The sequence below is a fragment of the Callorhinus ursinus genome, unplaced genomic scaffold, assembly GCF_003265705.2.
Source record: "Callorhinus ursinus isolate GAN/ISIS: 27379988/994484 unplaced genomic scaffold, GSC_fseal_2.0 scaffold27, whole genome shotgun sequence".
In the NCBI taxonomy this organism is placed as follows: Eukaryota; Metazoa; Chordata; class Mammalia; order Carnivora; family Otariidae; genus Callorhinus; species Callorhinus ursinus.
This window is the reverse complement of record NW_027397089.1, coordinates 8,139,062-8,159,991: the sequence shown is the minus strand read 5'-3', so window position 1 is coordinate 8,159,991 and position 20,930 is coordinate 8,139,062. Positions and strand designations below refer to the sequence as shown.

The following is a 20,930-nucleotide window of genomic DNA, read 5'->3' as shown; positions in this document are numbered from 1 at the left end:
ATAACAACCCACTCTACACACTGTATATTTGGAGGAAATGTCTCTGAACACATTACTCATTACTCAATGCAAATATTCATTGCATTTCCAGAAAGTTTGTGATTATTTTCAGGATGTTAAAATACCCACTAGTTAATGTAGCTTCCATTAACTCTGAGAATTGTTCATCTTTCTCTCCTATGAGAGTTATATGTTAAATACTTCTGCTAGATGTATCTCACTTGGGAACTTTAATTCAAAATTTACGGTTAATGAGTGTTAAATGTACAGTTAAATCATATGAAACCAAGGATTTTGTCACTGAACTCATACCTTGTCTTGTTCTATTGTCATAAAGTTTCTATACTGCAGATTCTTCTAAAGAATTCAGAATGTAAAATACCCAGTCTTTAATAAAATAGACACAAGCTTTATCTGTTAAAATATACATGTGTATGAATGTATATGATGTATGTGTATATGTATGAGTGTATGTACTAGAAAGCCAACTCAAACTCTAAAAAAATGTTGAGCTTTTAAGTCATCAGAAAACAAAACAAAACAAAAATCATCAGAAAACAAAAGTTCCAAATACTTAAAAAACGAACCCCAATACATCAAAATTTCTTTGTAAATTGCCCAAAAGAAGTTTAAAAATATATCTCCTTTAAAAAAAAAGTATAATCCATTGACGTTTGCACTGACTATGTGGATTCAAGGAATCCCTGGTTGAAGATCATGTGGTGCTATATTGCTGAAGTACCCCACATTCTTGGGCTGATTAGATCAGCTCTAGGACCTCAAACACATGCCTATTGGCTAATGAAGTCACAGGGAAAACAACAAAATGGAGATTTTCCATTAGTTATTTCTTTTGGACAGTTTCTATTATTTATAAAATTCACTTCTGCATGCAAAATACCACAAGTGCTTTGGTATGTAGAGTTTTTGTATTATCAGTTAAAGCCCGGGATTATCTGAATTCCTTCACTGAATTCTGTGTAAGCCTTTAGTTTGTAGTGAGTGCTAATAGATCAAAAGTAGGTAGGAAGAGCCTGTCAGACATTAAGAAACAAAACAAAACAAGTCAGGTAGCAAACAGCCTTAGCTTAGACATGTTTATTTTTGCAATGTTTGTCCTTATCACATTGACTCAAGCAAAAAGTGATGAAAGATGGTTGGGAAGAGAGATCTGATCTAACCCCTTCATCACATTTATTTGTTTGTTTGTTTGTTTATTCATTCATTCATTCATTTGCAAAAGAGAGAGAGTTCACCAGCCTGTGGGTGGGGAGAGTGAGGAGGGGGAGGGGCAGAGGGAGAGGGACAAGCAGACTCCCCACTGAGTGGGGAGCTGATGTGGGAGCTCGATCCCAGGACCCTGAGATCATGACCCGAGCTGAAGTCAGATGCTTAACTAACTGAGCCACCTGGGCGTGCAACCCCCCTCACCAAATTTATGATCTGATAAGATGACTTTGGGGAAGGAGAAAGAATAGGGGTACATATCTCTGGAAATTACCTTAATTCACATCCTCTGGCAATGCTAACAAAATGGATACCCAACTCAGGTTTATTATAATGTTGGTTTATAAGCACTTTGTGTCTACCAAAACATAGCCTGACCACCAACTTCACAGATCTCAAAGAGCCATGGAGAGAATCAGACTTTCGACTTTCCCTCATGCTTATTTGGATGTCATCAGAATGTAAGCTTTGTAAGAGTGAGGATCATCTCTGATCTCTGGGCCTCTCACGGTATGTGGCACGTAGCGACAAGTGAATACTTACTGATTAAATGAATAAACAAAAACATAATCTGTGAACTCATTTTGAGTAAGTAACTAAGTCTCCAGTTATAAATTTGCCAAGTTGTGGAGCTTCATTCTTAAGTTTACTAGAACTTTTAACATCTACGCACATTTAATGACTTTTAGCGAGTCATTGGACTCTTCAGTATAATTCATAAGCAGTGTCTTGGTGTGACATTCTTACTTTAAAAGTCCTAGCATTGGGCGCCTGGGTGGCTCAGTTGGTTAAGCGACTGCCTTCGGCTCAGGTCATGATCCTGGAGTCCCAGGATCGAGTCCCGCATTGGGCTCCCTGCTCAGCAGGGAGTCTGCTTCTCCCTCTGGCCCTCTTCCCTCTCGTGCTCTCTATCTCTCATTCTCTCTCTCTCAAATAAATAAATAAAATCTTAAAAAAAAAATAAAAGTCCTAGCATTGACACCTATAGTTACACTGCTCATTGTTATTGGTGCCTGATAAGCTAACCACATCTTGACTATTCTTTCCTAGGCAATATCTGGCTTGCCAAGATTTCCCCTTGATTAAACAAGAAATTATAACCATGCACTTAAAACTGGGCATTTGATCTCTTTTTAGAAAGAACTCAAAGATCATCTAATGTTGTACCTTGCACATAGTTTAATGATAAATATGTATTTGTGAAATCAATAAACTTAAAAGTTATTTAAAATGGCTGTTGACAATATTGTCAATTGTCAATAATTTGTAATCATATTCTGTAAGAATGGTCACATTGGTTTTTAGCTGAAGATTTAATGCAAAAATTAATAAATTGAAACTGACAAACTCTAGAGAAGACAGTACAGATTGTTAAAGCCAGTTTTTACCCACTGAGGGTGGTAGGGGGGAACTCTTCTTAATACTTCATATTTGTATCAATTTTCTATAATAAGCACTGTTCTTTTAATAATGGAAAAATTTTCTAGAATTTGCTCTACATATTTTCAAATCTTAGAAAATATGAATTTTGTCCTTTATGGAAGAAAATTCTAACAGCCAATTTGGAGACCTCAGTTCAAGTCATGTAATGGAACTCTCCTATCCACCTCACATGACTCGTGTATAGTTCACTGTACAGAACATGCTGCTTTTTACCTCCAGTCCCTCTCCATTTCTCTGCCTCCCATGTAACTTCATAAGACTCTTTCCCCCACCTCAATCCAGCTAAAGTGGACATCCATCCATAAATCCATGGGTGGTCTTTACTATTGTGCCTTACTCATTTCTTCGTCCCTGAACTAGATCATGAGCTCCTTGAAAACAAGGACAGCTTTACCAATTTCTGTGTCTTTAGGGCCTAGCACAGTGCCTGGTACATAGCCATACTTCATCAATGGTTGTTATTAAGTCAAATGAATTAAAATCACCTTGAAGAACTTAATTTTCTTCAACACAAAGCATTTGAGGGAAAAAAAGAATTACACTCTAAATTTGAACCTGATTAAAAAAAAAAAGTCATATGCTATCTGGAAATAAGAAATGCACATGGCAGCAGTTTTCTCCACTAACTAGTCTGCCTTTGCCAAACTGGGCAGGGACAGTTGCCATGGCCAATGTTCAGCTTCTGAATGGACATCGGGGATGTTCTCTAGCACCAAAAGCTGCTCTTAGCCCAAACCAGCAATACCTCATTCTTCCACTTTGGGTACAAGTTTCCTTTTTAGAGAAGCATATGTTAAATAAATAAACCAGTCAACCAAACCAAAACCTATAGCCACACAAATAAGCCCTGCATTCCTGAATAAATGTAAACCAAGCTCACCCCCTTGGGAAACCTGGCCTCAGTGGCCTGTGATTCCTGGTGGAAATGACCACTCAGAATCAATCCATATCATTGGGAAAGGTCAAGGGAAAAAAATGGCTTCCCCTACAAAAATGGTAAAGGGGAAATGAAGAGAGAAGAAGCCAAAAATATTTAGAATGGCCTAAAAAGTGATATGCGTAAACTTCTTTTTGTTACTACACCGAACTATGAGTTTCCTAAAGCCCAGTTACCATGTTGAATTGTGTGGGATAAAGAAGAGGCGACCTGGAACCGCCCTCAAGAGTTGACATCCTCAGGCTGAGAGGTCTTCTATTTTCCGAGGGTCAGCAGCGCCTTTCTGGGTGCACCAGGCCTTTCAGTTGCCCGAAGGGGCCTTCCTGGGCACCTCCCTACCGTTCAGACTCTCTGGAGGAGGTGGATCAGAGCAAGTCCAGTTGCCTTTCCAGTCCAAGCAGAAACCATACATTCCTGTCAGGTTCCCTCTACATGACAGTGTAACCAGGAAAGGTGGTGAGGGGATTCTTACTGCACTGAATTAGCCAGGGAAGGGGAAATTTGGTGAAAAGGAAGGAACACTAGGAAACGTTTGAGAATCTGCCTCTCCTCCCAGAACATGCCTAAGATTCCCTCAGATCAGGGTTTCAGTCTCCTACTTGGCACCTTAGCTTACCCTGCAGTCTCTTGAGAATGCCCAAAGCCTCGTTTCTGACCACCTTAGACTGCAAACCAGTCTGGGGAAGTCTATGGGAAAGCCGCATTTAATTAAAGGAAAAAAAGGTATTTCAAAAAACAGTTTGAAGATGTTTGTTGTTATTGTTCTCCCTTGTTCCTGAATCCTATTCTGATCCTCAACCACGTTTACAGCAATTTAATTAGCATTAACCTAAGGTGTTACGAATCAAAAAATTGCTGTAGTTGTTATAGTTGAATAAATAAGAACAACTGCTTAGTGTTTCCCCCCACTAAATAAATAAATAAATAAATAAATAAATAAATAAATAAATAAATAAAATAATGCAATCTGAGCTCTTCAAAGCCCGGCAATGAAAGGCCATTATCTACAGCAGGGGTCGGGGAGGGAGTGCACTATAAGCTGATCCCTTGAGAATTACCTTCCCCTTAAGTATCTCCTTTTAATTATTATATACCACTACTCTGGTGGAAGAGAGACAATATTCTCTCAGTTAATATTACAACCCAACAGTGAACCAGATCTAAGTAATTCCCAGCTTATGTGTGATCAGGCTGGAAAACATGCTTGGAGAAAGCTTAATACAGCCCATTGCCTCTGCCAACCGCCTGTCTTCACAGAGCACACAGTGACTCTGGAGCAGCCTGGAGGAGGGTCTGGGGTTGGGGAAGGTGGCTCATTTTGACCATACCCAGAATCTAGGGACTTTATGGTAGGACAGAATCCTCATATTTATCTTTATTTTTTATTTTTTTAAAGATTTTATTTATTTATTTGACAGAGACAGACACAGCAAGAGAGGGAACACAAGCAGGGGGAGGGGGAGATGGAGAAGCAGGCTTCCCGCCAAGCAGGCAGACCAGTGTGGGGCTTGATACCAGGACCCAGGGATCATGACCTGAGCCGAAGGCAGACACTTAACGACTGAGCCACCCAGGCTCCCCGAGAATCCTCATATTTATTTATTTTTTCTTTTTTAACATTTCATTTCAAAACACTTTCAGATTTATGTAAGAGTTGCAGATAGAATGCAAAATTACTGTATACCCCTCACCTGAATTTCACCTTACATAACTGCATTACAATGATCAATATCAAGAAAGTAATATGATACACCATTTTTTATCTTTTCTTTTTGGAAATTGAAGAATAATTAACATGCAATGTTATATTAGTTTCAGGTGAACAACGTAATGATTCAGCAATTTTGTACATTGCTCAGTGTCATCAAGATAAGTGTATTTATCTTAATCCCCTTGATGTATTTCACTCATTTCCCTCCTCCATCTCCCCTCCGGCAACGATCAATTTGTTATTTAAGAGTCTGTTTTTTGGGGGGCGCCTGAGTGGCTCAGTTGGTTAAGTGTCCAACTGCTGATTTCGGCTCAGGTCATGATCTCAGGGTCGTGAGATGGAGCCCTGTGTTGGGCTGTATGCTCAGCACATAGTCTGCTTGAGATTCTCTCTCTCTCTTTCCATCTGCCCCTCTCCCATCCCCCACTCACTCCTCTCTAAAATAAATAAATAAATCTTTAAAAAAAAAAGTCTCTCTTTTTGTTTGTCTCTTTTTTCTTTGTGTGTTCACTTGTTTTGTTTCTTAAATTCCACATATGAGTGAAATCCTACTATATTTGTCTTTCTCTGACTTATTTCACTTATCCATTCATCTGTGGATGGACACTTGGTTTGCTTCCGTATCTTGACTATTATAAATAATGCTGCAATAAACATAGGGGCACATGTATCTTTTCAAATTAGTGTGTCCATTTTCTCAGGATAAATACTTGGTAGTTGAATTACTGTATCATCTGGTAATTCTATTTTTAATTTTTTGAGGAACTTCCATACTATTTTTCACAGCGGCTGCACCAATTTGCATTCCTACCAACAGTGCACAAGGGTTCCTTTTTTCCACATCCTCGCCAATACTTCTTATTTCTTGTTGTTTTGATTTAGCCATTCTGACAGGTGTAAGGTGATAGCTCATTGTGGTTTTAATTTGCATTTCCCTGATGATTAGTGATGTTGAGCATCTTTTCATATGTCTGTTGGCCATCTGGATGTCTTCTTTGGAAAAATGTATATTCATATTCTCTGCCTATTTTTTAACTGGATTGTCTTTTTTCGTGTTATTTATATATTTTGATATATAAATCAATATATTTTGAGTTTTTTTATATATTTTGGATATTAACCCCTTATTGGATATACCATTTGTAAATATCTTCTCCCATACAGTAGGTTGCTTTTTTGTTTTGTTGATGGTTTCCTTTTGCTATGAAGAAGCTTTTTATTTTGGAGTAGTCTTAATAGTTTAATTTTGTTTTTGTTTTCCTTGCCTGAGGAGACATATCTGGAAAAATGTTTCTATGGCTGATGTCAAAGGAATTACTGCCTATGTTTTCTCCTAGGAGTGTTATGGCTTCAGGTCTCACATTTAGATCTTTAATCCATTTTATTTTTGTGTATGGCATAAGAAAGTGGTCCAGTTTCATTCTTCTGCATGTAGCTGTCCAGTTTTCCCAGCACCATTTGTCAAAGAGATTGTCTTTTTTCCACTGCATATTCTTGCCTCCTTTGTCAGAGATTAATTGACTATGTAAGCGTGGGTTTATTTCTGGGCTCTCTATTCTGTTCCATCAATCTATGTGTCTTTTTTTTGTGTGTGTGCCAATATCACACTGTTTTGATTATACAGCTTTGTAGTATAACTTGAAATCTGGGATTATGATACCTCCAGCTTTGTGCTTTTTTCTCAAGACTGCTTTTTCTCTTCAGGGTCTTCTGTGGTCCCATATAAATTTTAGTATTATTTGTTCTTCTAGTTCTGTGAAATACAATGTTGGTATTTTGATAGGGATTGCTTTAAATCTGTAGATTTCATTGTGAACAATATTGGTTCTTTTAGTCCGTGAGCATGGAATCTCTTTCCATTTGTTTGTGTCATTTTTCAATTTCTTTCATCGGTGTTTTATACCTTTCAGAGTGCAGGTCTTTCACCTCCTTGGTTAAGTTTATTCCTATGTGTTTTATTATAATATATCACTTTAATCTATAGGCCTTATTCAAAGTTCATTAATTTCCCAATTAACATCCTTTTTCTGGACTAAGGTCACATAGTACATCAGTTGTCATTCTCTTTGGTCTCTTTTAATTTGAGCCATTCCTCTATCTTTATCTTTCGTAAGCTTCACAATTACTGACCAATTATTTTGAAGAATGTCCCTTATTTTGGGTTTGTCTAAAGTTTCCTCAGTTTATGTATTTTTGGCACAGGATGCCATGCCCTTGTCAGTGCATCGTATCAAGAGGCAACCAATGTTGCTGTGTCTCATTACTTGGTGACATTAATGTTGATCACTTAGAGTGATTTCTCCACACTACTATTTTTCCTCTTGTAATTAGTAAGTGTGTAGGGTGAAATACTTTGAGACTATGTCAATAACCTCTTTCTCATTATTCTTTTTCATCTAACATTCACCTATTAATTTTAGCAACCACTGATGATTCTTACTACAGTGCCATTTGCCAAACGGTGCTATGCTATTTCCTTCTACATTTATTAATTAGAATACTATTGTAAGGAGGAGGTTTCTCTTCTCACAGTCCATAAGGACTCCTGGATTCTTATTTTATTCTATGGGTTATTTTGTATTATTGGCAATACTTTTTTTTCTCTCAAAATTTCTGCAGATGTGGTCACTGGGAGTCCATTCAAGTTGGATCTTGTGTTCTTTGACATGTCTCCATCATTTTTTTTGGAAGGAATGTTAATGCTCAACTAATCCACCTTTAAATCAGCTCGAAGTGCTCCTGGCAAGCAGTCATCCAAACTTTGTTTGACAAAATCCGGTATTAGAGAACTTGCACATCCAGCACAGGATTTTCCTTCTTCAGACAGTTCTGATGTCCAAGTATGCTTCTCAGTTTTGACTTTGTTTTCTCAGTCTTTCTAGCTATTCAAAGTGTACAACTGAAGGCTAGAGACTGCGATAATCCTGACCAAAATTTTAACTGTATTCCTAGAGTTATAATTAAATAACTCATCCAGAACTGTAATTAGATGAACCAAACATGACTTTGGGATTCCATATTGCCAAAATGGCTGCTCATGCCTTCTCTTTTCTCTCAGCACCAGCGCCCCCCATCCAACGCAGATACCTAAGATTGAGCCTCCACCTTCATTATGATTGTTAACTTTTATCCAGTCTTTCTGAAGAGTAAAGTCTGTCCTCTGATCACGAGGCACCTTGCTTTTCAGTCTTGTTTTGTGAGTCCTATTTCTCTCTTTCTCTTGGAGCCTTACTCCAAATTCTACTACATGTGTGGTTTCAAGCGCTTGCTCAACGACCAGCTGCATCAGCAACACCTCAGAAGCTTGTTAAAAAATACATATTTATGGACTCCACTGCTGAATTATTGGACAAATCTTCTAAAGCCTCAGATCTTCATCCATAAAGATGAAGTGCTTACTTTACAGAATTGTCAGGAAGAGTAAGTGAAATTATGTATGGGAAGTGCTTAGCATTCTGCCTGACCCAATCTAAATGGTAAACAACATCAGCTGCTATTATTATTATCAATATTACAACTGTAACTGTTACTTGGCAAGTACCAAAAATGTATCAGGTGTTTTACTTTCTCCTGAATGAGTAAAAAATAGATGTCTAGAGGGGTGGCATTGCCCATTACCATTATAGTTCACGTACAATAGGTGGCAGCAGAGGCTATAGGCATTGGCTCTCATGGTCAAGTAAGGGTTATCATGGAATGGAGCTCATAAAAAAATATGTTCTGTATGAAGATTTGTTCTCTTCCAGGTATCTATATACTTCCAACCCAATTATCTATGTAGAAAAGTCCTGGATGGGAAACAAAAGAGTTAATCTTCTACTCTAAGATCTACCATTTTTTTAGCCTCTCTGGGATTCCATCTCTTTATCTGTCAAATGAAGATTTGATATTAGATGATCTCTAGAATTGCTTCCATACCTAAGACTTTATGCTTCTGTTAACTAGGACTCCACAATTTACTCTCAACGTTCTGTGCGCAGATGATACCAATTTATCATTTCATGTTGGACTTCTCTCCTTACAAGGGTTACATTCTTCTGTGCCAAGAGGGCTATCATCACTAAATAAGACTAAACACAGTGAAAAGAAAGCTGTTTCCACTTCCTGCTGTATTTGCAACTTCCCACAATGGATGGCCAAATATTTGCTCTGCTTTCATTTGCTATTTCACTCATCACACATCTGCTCCACCACCGAGTATTCTTTCGGCACTGGCATGCTTTTGAAAAAATCAAATTTTTTTTATAACCATTTAAATTATATCTAAAAGTTAGGACTTTGATATCTAGTATCTGTAATGGAGTTTGAAATAGCAAATTACTCCTGGACTCCTATCTCCCTTCATGCTCACCTCCAGTTCATCTGAAATAGGCTTAAATACCTGTTGTTTTCATCATACCATCATTTTCACTGGGCTTCCCTTTGTAGTATTAATATTTACCTTGGAATGACAATGACAACAATAACTAAGCTTCACAGAATGCTTACCAGGCACTATTCTAAATGCCTTACCTAGATAGCATCTCATTAAATTCTTACAACAGTCCTACAGGTGAGATAGGAAAGCAATTTGTGGTTCCTGTGTCCTGATGTCATTCATCTTTTCCTTCAAGCCCTTCTTTCCGCACACATTTCGAAGCTACTTACCTGATTGTACCCCAAGGCTGTAACATATTTTCCCATGCACTTTGTCAGACTTAAACAAAACTTAATTCCTGTGGTCCCACCAGTTAGCATATTTCACCTCTACGTCCCATTTCACCTAAGGTGGGATAATTTCTCTTGTCTTTGCTTTTGTAAAACTTTATTTATTATTAGTTTAATAATATTAATTTCAGTCACTCATCCTTGTAGAGACATCCTAGACTAGAAACAAGAGTTAACCTTCTAATCTGAGATCTGAGATATTCTCTATGATCATATTCTGTCCTACGCTGTACATTAAAAAAAATTTTTTTTCAAAGTCCATGTGTGCTCATCATAGAAACCTTAGACAAGACAGAAAACGAGGAAGAGGATTAAATATAAACTCCACTATTTAAGGTAATCACTATAAATAGTTTGGCACCCATTTCCCATATAATTGAGATGCCATATTTAAAAAGCTTTCAGTCATATTAATCAGTAGAAATAATTCTTTTTCATTGCCTTGCCTGCCAGTATAGCATAGCTCCCAGAGCTCTTCTGTATATGAGCTTTCTGAAAACCAACATTTCTATTGACCATAGTTTTCTGCCTAATCTACTTACCATCATGCTCCACTTTCAATGAATACAGAAAATTTTAACAAGAATTGCATTATTATTTGTTTCAGAGGTACAGGTCTGTGCTTCAACAGTCTTACACAATTCACAGCGCTCACCATAGCACATACCCTCCCCAATGAACAAATAATACATTATATGTTAAAAAAAAAAAAAAAGAAGATAGTAGGAAGGGAGAAATGAAGGGAGGGGGAATCGGAGGGGAGATGAACCATGAGAAACTATGGACTCTGAGAAACAAACTGAGGGTTCTAGAGGGGAGGGGGGAGGGGTGATGGGTTAGCCTGGTGATGGGTATTAAGGAGGGTACGTACTGCATGGAGCACTGGGTGTTATGCACAAACAATGAATCATGGAACACTACATCAAAAACTAATGATGTGATGTATGGTGATTAACCTAGCATAATAAATAAATAAATAAATAAAAATAATTTTAAAAAAGAATTGCATTATTATTATTTTGAAGCTCTAAATAGCCAAGGAATGGATTATCAAGAGTATTATTTTTAGAACTTTAAAATATTTATCATTTAAAGAAAGACAAGCACTTGCCTTCATCTCCATCATCCCCAAACGGGTAGAAGAGAGCAACAGCTAAATTGATGAACACAGCCAAGTTGAAGGATATGGTCCCCCAGAGGGATATGTGCCTCGAGAACCAGAACAGTGCAGGGTTATCTAGTAAGCAAAAAGTGTGATGGGACAAAATGGAATAATTAATTTTGGTTTCAACACATGACCTCTACGGAAATAACATTCTACCAAATGTGTTTTGCAAGGTAGTATAAAAGTATACTGAAACAAATATTCAAAATGACTTATATAAGAAAGTTTATAATCAATACTATAAAGGGGTTTTCTATTTGATTCCTTTTTTACTCTTCAGTCAATTTACACCTAAGCCATGGTAAAAGGGTGAGAAATTTTGCAATTGCTAAACATGGTCAGAAAAAGTGATTCTGTAATAATTCTCTCTAATACATCTCTAGAGCAGATTAAGGGAAACACATTAGTGGCTGCCTGGGGCCCCTCTTCACGGAATAGTATGTATCACTTTATAATTCAGTAATATTGATAAAATGGTCCCACTCCCATGCTTTACAGTCAAATAAAAAACCCAAGCCAGATACATGTCTGATGAAAACTCCTATGACCCAGTCACAGTTACCTGAAATCCTGAAACTTAACACCATGGCCTAGAACTGCTTATTGAGAACTAGTGATTTATGATTTCTAAGTTTTAAACTGTAATGCTTCCTAAGCACTTGGGTTTGGAACAGCAGAAAAAATGTGAAAGATACAATAGGAAGTACTAATAAGTAGGAGAGTCTTAACCGAATATTTTCAGAAAAGAGATTCCATATTTATCTTCAGAAATGAATTAGTAAATTTATCTACTGAACATAGTTGACCCTAACCCAAAAATCAGTTCTTTCTACCTCTCCTAAATAATTGAAGAGATATGCAGTGCATACAAATTTGACCACATGACTTTTCCAGGTCTTGTCCCTTCTTAATTCTTAATATCTAAACATAAGATCTAAAATATTGGAGTTACTTGAGGGAGAAAGGCACATCAACTTTCAAATAGAAATTATAAACTTTTCAAATTAGGTTCTGTGAATTCCAGTCTGGGATCTTCTGCTTACTTCTAAACTGTATATGTTGTTTTCCTTCTCTTAGATTGAAGCAATCCAACCCTGGAATAGGCTGTGATTTGCCATGGCATTTAGTTGACTAATGTATGTTACACTGTAAACATCTGCATCTCCATCATTTTTGAATTAGGAGTCTTCGTTTTAAAAAGCAGAATGTTAAGACAAAATTAGAAGATGTTGATGCATATATTTGCAGTATATCCATCTAATGAATTAGTTTCTATCTGTAACCTCATAGTAAGTTGCTTCCAAATTTTCAATGTAAAATGTACATTGGAAATTATTTTAAGATTTGTTTTCCAGTAAATTATAAGATATCTATCCAAAAAAGAACAAACCCCACAAGCACTACGTCCTTATTCAACTTACTTTTGTCAAGGATAAAATGTGTGCTTTTCAAATGTCCCAAATAAAATTGTTGAGTCTTCATATATTCTGGATACTCAAAATTTTCTCTGAATTCCATAAGGTTCTACATGGCAAAATACTAAGGGAGAGTCATTTCTTTATTTCTTCAAATATTCTGATAAGAAAGCCTAAAAATGCATATGCATATGCAAAATGCATATAATCTTATATCCAAAGATGATGTGTCTCAAGCTCCACTCAAATTCATAAACCACGCTCATTAAAGTTCCTAGAAAACTAGAAGCACTGTTGAAGAGAGGTATTGAGAACATAGGCCTGCTTGTCTGGAAGACTTCCCCCAAAGATAGAAAAGACCTAATCAAGAGTTTCTCCCTATTATATTTTGTTAAAAACTCATGATATTTGGGAAAATAAACCAAAGCTCAGTGTAAACTATAAAACTTTTTAAGTTTGAAAATTCAGTACTTGACCCCTTGAGATGTAAGTAATGGGAACTCTTATCATACTACTTGTTAACTGTAAAATGACAACATTGCCTCATTGGAATACAAGTGCCACAGAATTTTTAGTCTGATTTGGAAAGGTAAAGATATGTTGAAAGAAAGAATGACTTTCAAGAAGACATAAACAATCTACTCCATCGTAAGATCATAAGACAACAGAGGACAAGCATGCTGGTGCTGATGTCTCTCCATTCCACTCACCGATTGTTAAAGCCAGTCAGAACCTAGCCAAGGACTGCAAAGCTGCAGCTGTTCAGCAGTTGAAACATACAGCTAACCCTGCATTTCATAATATTTATAAAACTATAGGATCAGCATGAAAAGATGATCTAATTAGTCTTCTGTTTTTATTAAGCCACAGGTGTCTCAGCTCCCACCCAGGTGTAGACTGAGCTTATACTCTTAAGCCTTTACGGGACTTCAGTAACATCAGAAGGTAAGAAGTTAAAAACCAATTTAAATGAATGCTGTCATGTATTCCAAAGTACCAATATATCTACCATTATGCTCAAAACTAACCATTTTGGTTTACTGTACTCACTCCTGATTTTTTTCTGCCACTTCATTTCATTGTAGAGATCTTCTGTTTGCTGGAAAAAGTCATTCACTTTACTTCCTTGTTCATCCCTTTCAGTTGTATTGAACACACGGCACTTGGATTCTCGTGTAAGGTATTCACATATATTGGGGACAGGAAAAACTATTTGTTCCATTGTCCTATCATGCCGAACAATCTGAAAATATTAATTTGCATTTGTCAGTTTTGGACTATTTTTTTGTTTTTAGCATGAGCTTATGAATGATATTTTATGAATTCAGGTTTAAAAAAATACGCCACCCCAAACAAAAAAATAAAAATAAAAAAATATGCCAGCTTGAAATACCTAAAGCAATCCTCTAGTGTACTACTTTTCATTGTTGTCTTTAAGAAAAATTAACTGATGAATGTATCATGAATATCTTATAAATAACAAAACCCCAAATCTTTATTCTTTTTGGACTAACATTAAAATTTTGTCACCCAATTTTATTTTCATGAATTACAGCAGAGAACTAAGAACTAAGTGATTGGCTACATAACCTTAAACACAGTACTTAGCATATCTGTATCTTATTCTTAGCTTGGTCTTCCTAAAAGAGCTGTTGCTGTTAGGGACCAAATGACATACTCAACATGATGTGCCTTGAGTTCTGCAAAGAAAGGTGCTTTGTATCATAAAAATGTTTTCCTAGTCACGGTAAAACATATTTTTGTAGGTTTCATATCCATTCAAGTATATAACCAGATGTAAATATTCATTATTTTGAACTTGTCTTATTTGGTATTTGTGACAGTATAATGTTAGACTAAACAAAACAAAAACAGGATGAATATTTTCACAGAAATTTACTATGTAACAAGGTTTTGTGTTGACTAAATCTCAAGATTCATATTCATATACTCTGCTCAGCCCTCAAGAATGAATCAGGATTGGTCTAAGCCAGAAGGGTCATCCTATTCCCCTTCACCACGGGCTGATACAGGGGCAAGCATGTTACTAGTTCCAGGAAATGAGGCATAAGTAGAAATATCCTGGTGATGGGGAAGGGGAATCAGGAAAAGGCAGACAGCTACATGAGACAAACAAAAGAATAACAACAAAAAACTAAATACACAACACAAAAACACTTCTTTTGGCCTGTATCCTCTTTCTTCCCACTTAGAACAAAAGGTAGTATAAGGGCATGATGCTCAAAATGCTGGCAGCCATTTTGCAACCATGAGGTAAGATATCACCAGCATAATAAGGAACACCTAGAGAAAGATGGGAAACACCTGCATGTTTAAAGACATCACTGAGTCATTGAGTCAACTGTAGAACTACTGGTACCTTCAGATTTCCTTTTATGTGGGATAATAAAATATTTTTATTGTTCAAATAACTGTCAATCTGGTATTCTGTTACTTGTAATTGAAGCTACCCAAAATAACATGTTAAATATGCAAACTACATACTAGGATACTATCATAAAACACAGAAAATGAAATTTAGTAGCGGTAAATAAAATTCCTGAACATAGGTTAAAGAAATCAATTGTACAAAAGAAAAATTGGACCTATTTCGCATTGTAGGGGGAAAAAAGGTTTGCTTGATCCAACAGTGTCAAACAAACCAACCAACCAAAAATCTCAGGATGCATTTAAGAAATAGTGTTTCTATGCCACCAATCAAGTGCGATATATTCCAGGGATGCAAGGATGCTTCAACATCCACAAATCAGTCAATGTGATACAACACAGTAACAAAATGAAGGATAAAAACTTTATAATCATCTCAATAGATGCAGAAAAGGCATGTGAGAAAGTTCAACATCCATTTACGATAAAAATTCTCAACAAAGGGGGTATAGAGGGAACGTATCTCAACATAAAAGCTATATATGACAAGGTCACAGCTAACATCATACTCAACAGTGCAAAGCTGAAAGCTCTTCCTCTAAGATCACTTAACAAGACAATGATGTTACCACTTACCACTTTTATTCATAGTATTGGAAGTCCTAGCCAGAGAGATTAGGCAAGAAAAAGAAATAAAAGGCATCCAAATTAGAAAAAAGAAGTAAAACGGTCACTATATCTAGATGACATGATACTAAGTTTTCTTAATATCCCATCAAGAAACTATTAGAAATAATAAACAAATTCAGTAAAGTGGCAAGATACAGAAATCAACACATAAAAATATGTTGTATTTCTATATATTAATAATGAACTATCAGAAAGAGAAATAAAGAAAACAATCCCATTTAGAATTGCATCAAAAAGAATACAATACCTAAGAATAAGTTTAACCAAAGTGGAAAAAGATCTATATATTGAAAACTATAAGACATTAATGAAAGAAACTGAAGAAACCACAAATAAATGGAAAAATATCTCATGCTCATGGATTGGAAGAACTAATATTTTTAAAGTATCCATACTACCAAAAGCAATATATAGATTCAATGCAAGCTCTATCAAAATTCCAAGGCATTTTTTCAAATAGGACAAACAGTCCTTAAAAAAAAAAAAAAGAACAACCAGTTCTAAAATCTGTATGGAACCATTAAAGACCCCAAATAGCCAAAACAATTTTGAGAAAGAAAAAGTTGGTGGTATCACACTCCCTGATTTCAACTATATTACAAAGCTATAGTAATTAAACAGTGTGGTTTTGGCATAAAAACAGAAATACAGATCATTGGAACAGAATAGGGAGCCCAGAAATAAACCCATGAATATATAGCCAATTAATTGACCATAAAGGAACCAAGAATATACAATGAGGAAAGGACAGCCTCTTCAATAAATGGTTTTGGAAAAATTGGATGGCTACATGCAAAAGAATGAAACTGGAGCACTACCTTACAAGAATAGAAAAGAAATTAACTCAAAATGATCAAGACTTAAACATGAGACTTGAAACCATAAAAACTCCTGGAAGAAAACAGGCAGTAAGCTCCCTGACATAGGTCTTGAAGATGATTATTTAAATCTGACACCAAGGGGCGCCTGGGTGGCTCAGTTGTTAAGTGTCTGCCTTGGGCTTGGGTCATGATCCCAAGGTCCTGGGATCGAGCCCCACATCGGTCTCTCTGCTTGGAGGGAAGTCTGCTTCTCCCTTTCCCACTCCCCCTGCTTGTGTTCTTGCTCTCGCTCTCTCTCTCTCTGTCAAATAAATAAATAAAATCTTTAAAAAAAAATTGACACCAAAAACAAAGACAACAAAAGCAATAATTAAAAAGTTGGACTATATCAAACTAAAAAGCTTTTGCACAACAAAGGAAACCATCAACAAAATGAAAAGGCAAGCTACTGAATGGGAAAAAATATATGCAAATCAAATATCCAATAAGGGGTAATATTCAAACTATATAAGGAATTCACACAACTCAAAAAGTTAAAAACAGAACTACCCTACAATTCAGCAATTGCACTCCTAGGCATTTACCCAAAGGATATAAAAATACAGATTTGAAGTGGCACATGCAACCTAATGTTTATGGCAGCATTATCAACAATAGTCAAACTATGGAAAGAGCCCAAATGTCCATCAACTTACGAATGGATAAAGAAGATGTGGTTAATATATACAATGGAATATTACTCAGCCATCAAAAAGAATGAAATCTTGCCATTTGCAATGACATGGGTGGAGCTAGAGTATATTACGCTAAGGAAAATAAGTCAGGGAAAGACAAGTATCATATGATTTCACTCATATATGGAATTTAAGAAACAAAACAGATGAACATAGGGGAAGAAAAAAAAGAGAGGAAAGCAAACCATAGAGACTCTTAACTATAGAGAACAAACTAAGGGTTGATGGGAGGAAGTGCATGGGGAATAGGTAAATGGGTGATGGGCATTAAGGAGGCCACTTGTGATGAGCACTGGGTGTTAAATGTAAGTGATGAATCACTAAATTCTACACCTGAAACCAATTTTACCATATATGTTAATTAATTAGTATTTAAATAAAAACTTGAAAAGAAAAAAAGAATTCATACAACTCAATAGCAAAAAACCCCAATCTGATTAAAAAAATGGGTGGAAGATATGAATAGACAGTTTTCCAAAAAAGACATAAAAATGTCCAACAAATACACAAAAAGATGCCCTACATCATTAATCATCAAGAAAATTCAAATCAAAACCACAATGAGATATCATCTCACACATATTAGAATGACTATTATCAAAGAAACCAGAAATATTAAGTATTAGTGAGGATGTAGAGAAAAGGGAACTCTTGTGCATCATTGGTGAGAATGTAAATTGTGGTGGTCACTGTGGAAAACAATACAGAGATTCCTTAAAAATTAAAAGAAGAACTACTATATGATCCAGCAATTCCACTTTTGCAGATTTATCCAAAAAACCCCAAAACACCAATTTGAAAAGACATCTGCACCCCCATGTTCACTGCAGTATTATTTACAATAGCCAAGACATGGAAACAACCTAAGTGCCTGTCCATGGATGAATGGGTAAAGAAATTGTGGTATACATATGCAGTGGAATATTATTCAGCCATAAAGAAGAATGATATCTTGCCATTTGTGACAATATATGGATGGACCTCAAGGGCATTATGCTAAGTGAAATAAGTCAGACAGAGAAAGAAATACCACATGATCTCTCTTATATGTGGAATCTGAATATATATATACGTATACACACACACACATAGACACACACGTATATACACAGAAGCTCATAGATACAGAGAATAGATTGGTGGTTGCCAGAGGCAGTGGATGGGGTGTGGGAAAAATAGGTGCATTGCTTTTGCTTTTTTTTTATTTAAATAAATAGAATAAAAATAAAAAATAAAAATAAATTTAAAAAAAGAAACAGAAGGGCGCCAGGGTGGCTCAGTTGGTTAAGCACCCGACTCATGATTTTGGCCTAGGTCATAATCTCATGGGTTGTAGGATCAATCCCCACATCGGGCTCCATGCTCAGTGGGTAGTCTGCTTGAGAGTCTCTCCCTCTGCCCCTCCCCCCATTTGTGCCCACTTGTGCGTGTGCGCTCTCAAATAAATACACCTAAAAAAAAAAAAGAAATAGAATTTTGATTATTATAGACCAAACAATTCAAACATGCCTACAAGGGGCATGGACAAACTGGAGGAATTATTGCAGACAGTGGGACTGTATTAACTGTAAAAAGCCAAAATGGATAACTGTTTCAATACATTTATTCAACAAAAGCTTATTCACTTCTTAGGTGAGGAAAAATATTTTTCTCCAATCCAGTCATCTTCAGTACCACCATCTTTCACATTTCCTATTAAAATGTCTTTCATCTGATCTACCTGCATCCCCATGCCCCATTCTCTTTTCCAATTCTTTCTCCAACAGCAACTAGAGTAATCTTTTGAAGAGTCCCCCGCCTTGTATGTTTTTTATTTTTATTTTTTTGCTTTAACAACTTCATTTTTTTTGTTTTATTTAAATTCAATTAACCAACATATCATTAGTTTCTGATGTAGTGCTCAGTGATTCATGAGTCTGTATAACACTCAGTGCTCATCACATCACGTGGCCTCCTTAATACTCATCACTCAGTTACCCCATTCCCCTCCCCACCTCCCCTTCGGCAACTCCCAGTTTGTTTCCTGAAGTCAAGAGTCTCTCATGGTTTCACACCTTCCCTTCATTTACTTCTATCTGAAATTCTGTGCCCAATCTTTAATAGAGAAACTTCTACTCAATCTTTAATATATTCTTTATGGAAACTATCTCTGTGAAATCCATCCTGAAATTCCCCAGGCACAGTTAATTGCTGTTTTCCCTACATTTCCTTGGCCCTTTGTTTATGCACTTACTACACGGAATTATCTTTTGTACGTGTATGTAACTGAGAGAGAGTAAGTGATCCGCAAACATTTATCAAATTTGTGTATTTACAGTGAAATCCCTCCTCATTGCTGGGAAACCAATAAAAGTCCTACTTCAGACGATGGCCCCAGCTCTCACACAGGTATTAACCAAATCCTTCCTCTGGCTCACTCAGCCCACCTGCTATTCCTATCTCTTCTAATCATGTAGCTTTGTACCATGACTTCTGGGATCTTCCTCAGAACCTTAGTGGTTTGGTGATAAATCCGTATCAACTTCTCCAGCTTCCTGAGGTGACCAGCCTCTCAGGCTCTAAGCACCTGATGCAATAAGCAATGTTTTTGCTGCTGGTCCAGCTTATGGGTTCCTACGTCAAGTCTCCCACCAAAGCTGCAGTACTATTAATGTTAATAAACGTGAGCAAGTGATCAATTTTGTGACATGTTTGTTATTCCAAATGTTCGGCAATAGCAAACAGCAAGGTATCGTGATTATATATCCTGAGAGTTAATAGCAGTGATACCCATCATGCATTCTGCTGTAAACTAAAAAATATCCACCAAAATGAATAAATGTATGAATGTAAATTACGAGTGACAAGCATCAACTACTCTGCTCACTTCTGCCTGAGTAGCTCTGCCAACCAGTGTCAAAATGATACCAGAGCTAGTAAATGACAGCCAGATGGGTCTCACAACACATAACGGTAAGTCCATGTTGACCCACCCCTCCTCAACTGCCAAAAGCTATTAAATAATATTTCATGGGGGGGGGGTCAATTGCCACGTACTGAAAATGAGAGCTGCTAAAGCACTCCAGGTTTATGCCATTGCTATAGCACTTTATAGTGCCTTCCACACTTTTGAACATTGCTTTACACAGAGATCTCTCTTTTAACAAGCCTTTTATAGTTTTTACAGAGAATGCTTTTCTTACATGATAGCTGCTAATATAATAATCTTTTCATCAAAACATCACTGCTCTGTAATGATTGCTTCCATGACCAATACAACATAAAAATAACGTTAATTACAAAAGAAAATTCACATATCGTTCTGGCCAAAAACTAAAGACCACTTTGAAAGATATGCACTTCAATTTCTCATAGATCACTCCTCGCATCTTATCTTTTGATGTATACTTTTACAGTTTCTATTTTTCAATTTTGCTTCATTGTTCTAGGAAACAATTATGAAAATGGTCTGAAAGAGAAAGGGAACATATATTTTCACAGTTGATCCCTTTCGAGAAATAAGAGATGGTTACCTCAATCTGTGCAGTGTGGTTGGCATAATATTTTAAGGCTTCATCCCCATCATCTGGATCCGATCCTGGTTTGAGCATCTGCTGTAAGAGTTTGTTGTGACGAGCCAACTAGAGTGAAAGAGAAGGGAAAGGGTTTAGGTCTTTTCTCTCCCTTTCCTGGGGTCAAACTTTGAAATTACT

The 20,930-nt window shown here is 36.5% G+C and overlaps 1 protein-coding gene across 1 annotated transcript in view; it reads right to left on the bottom strand.

The window, feature by feature from the left end:
* Positions 1-20,930, bottom strand: part of ITPR2 (inositol 1,4,5-trisphosphate receptor type 2) — a 497,992-nt gene that overhangs the window by 87,852 nt on the left and 389,210 nt on the right. Inside the window, exons 46-48 of the mRNA XM_025879725.2 lie at positions 20,751-20,858; positions 13,656-13,848; positions 11,137-11,262 (exon numbers count right to left, since the gene is read on the bottom strand). Of these exons, the coding sequence (XP_025735510.1) occupies positions 11,137-11,262; positions 13,656-13,848; positions 20,751-20,858 (427 nt within the window). The remainder of the gene's footprint in view (positions 1-11,136; positions 11,263-13,655; positions 13,849-20,750; positions 20,859-20,930) is intronic.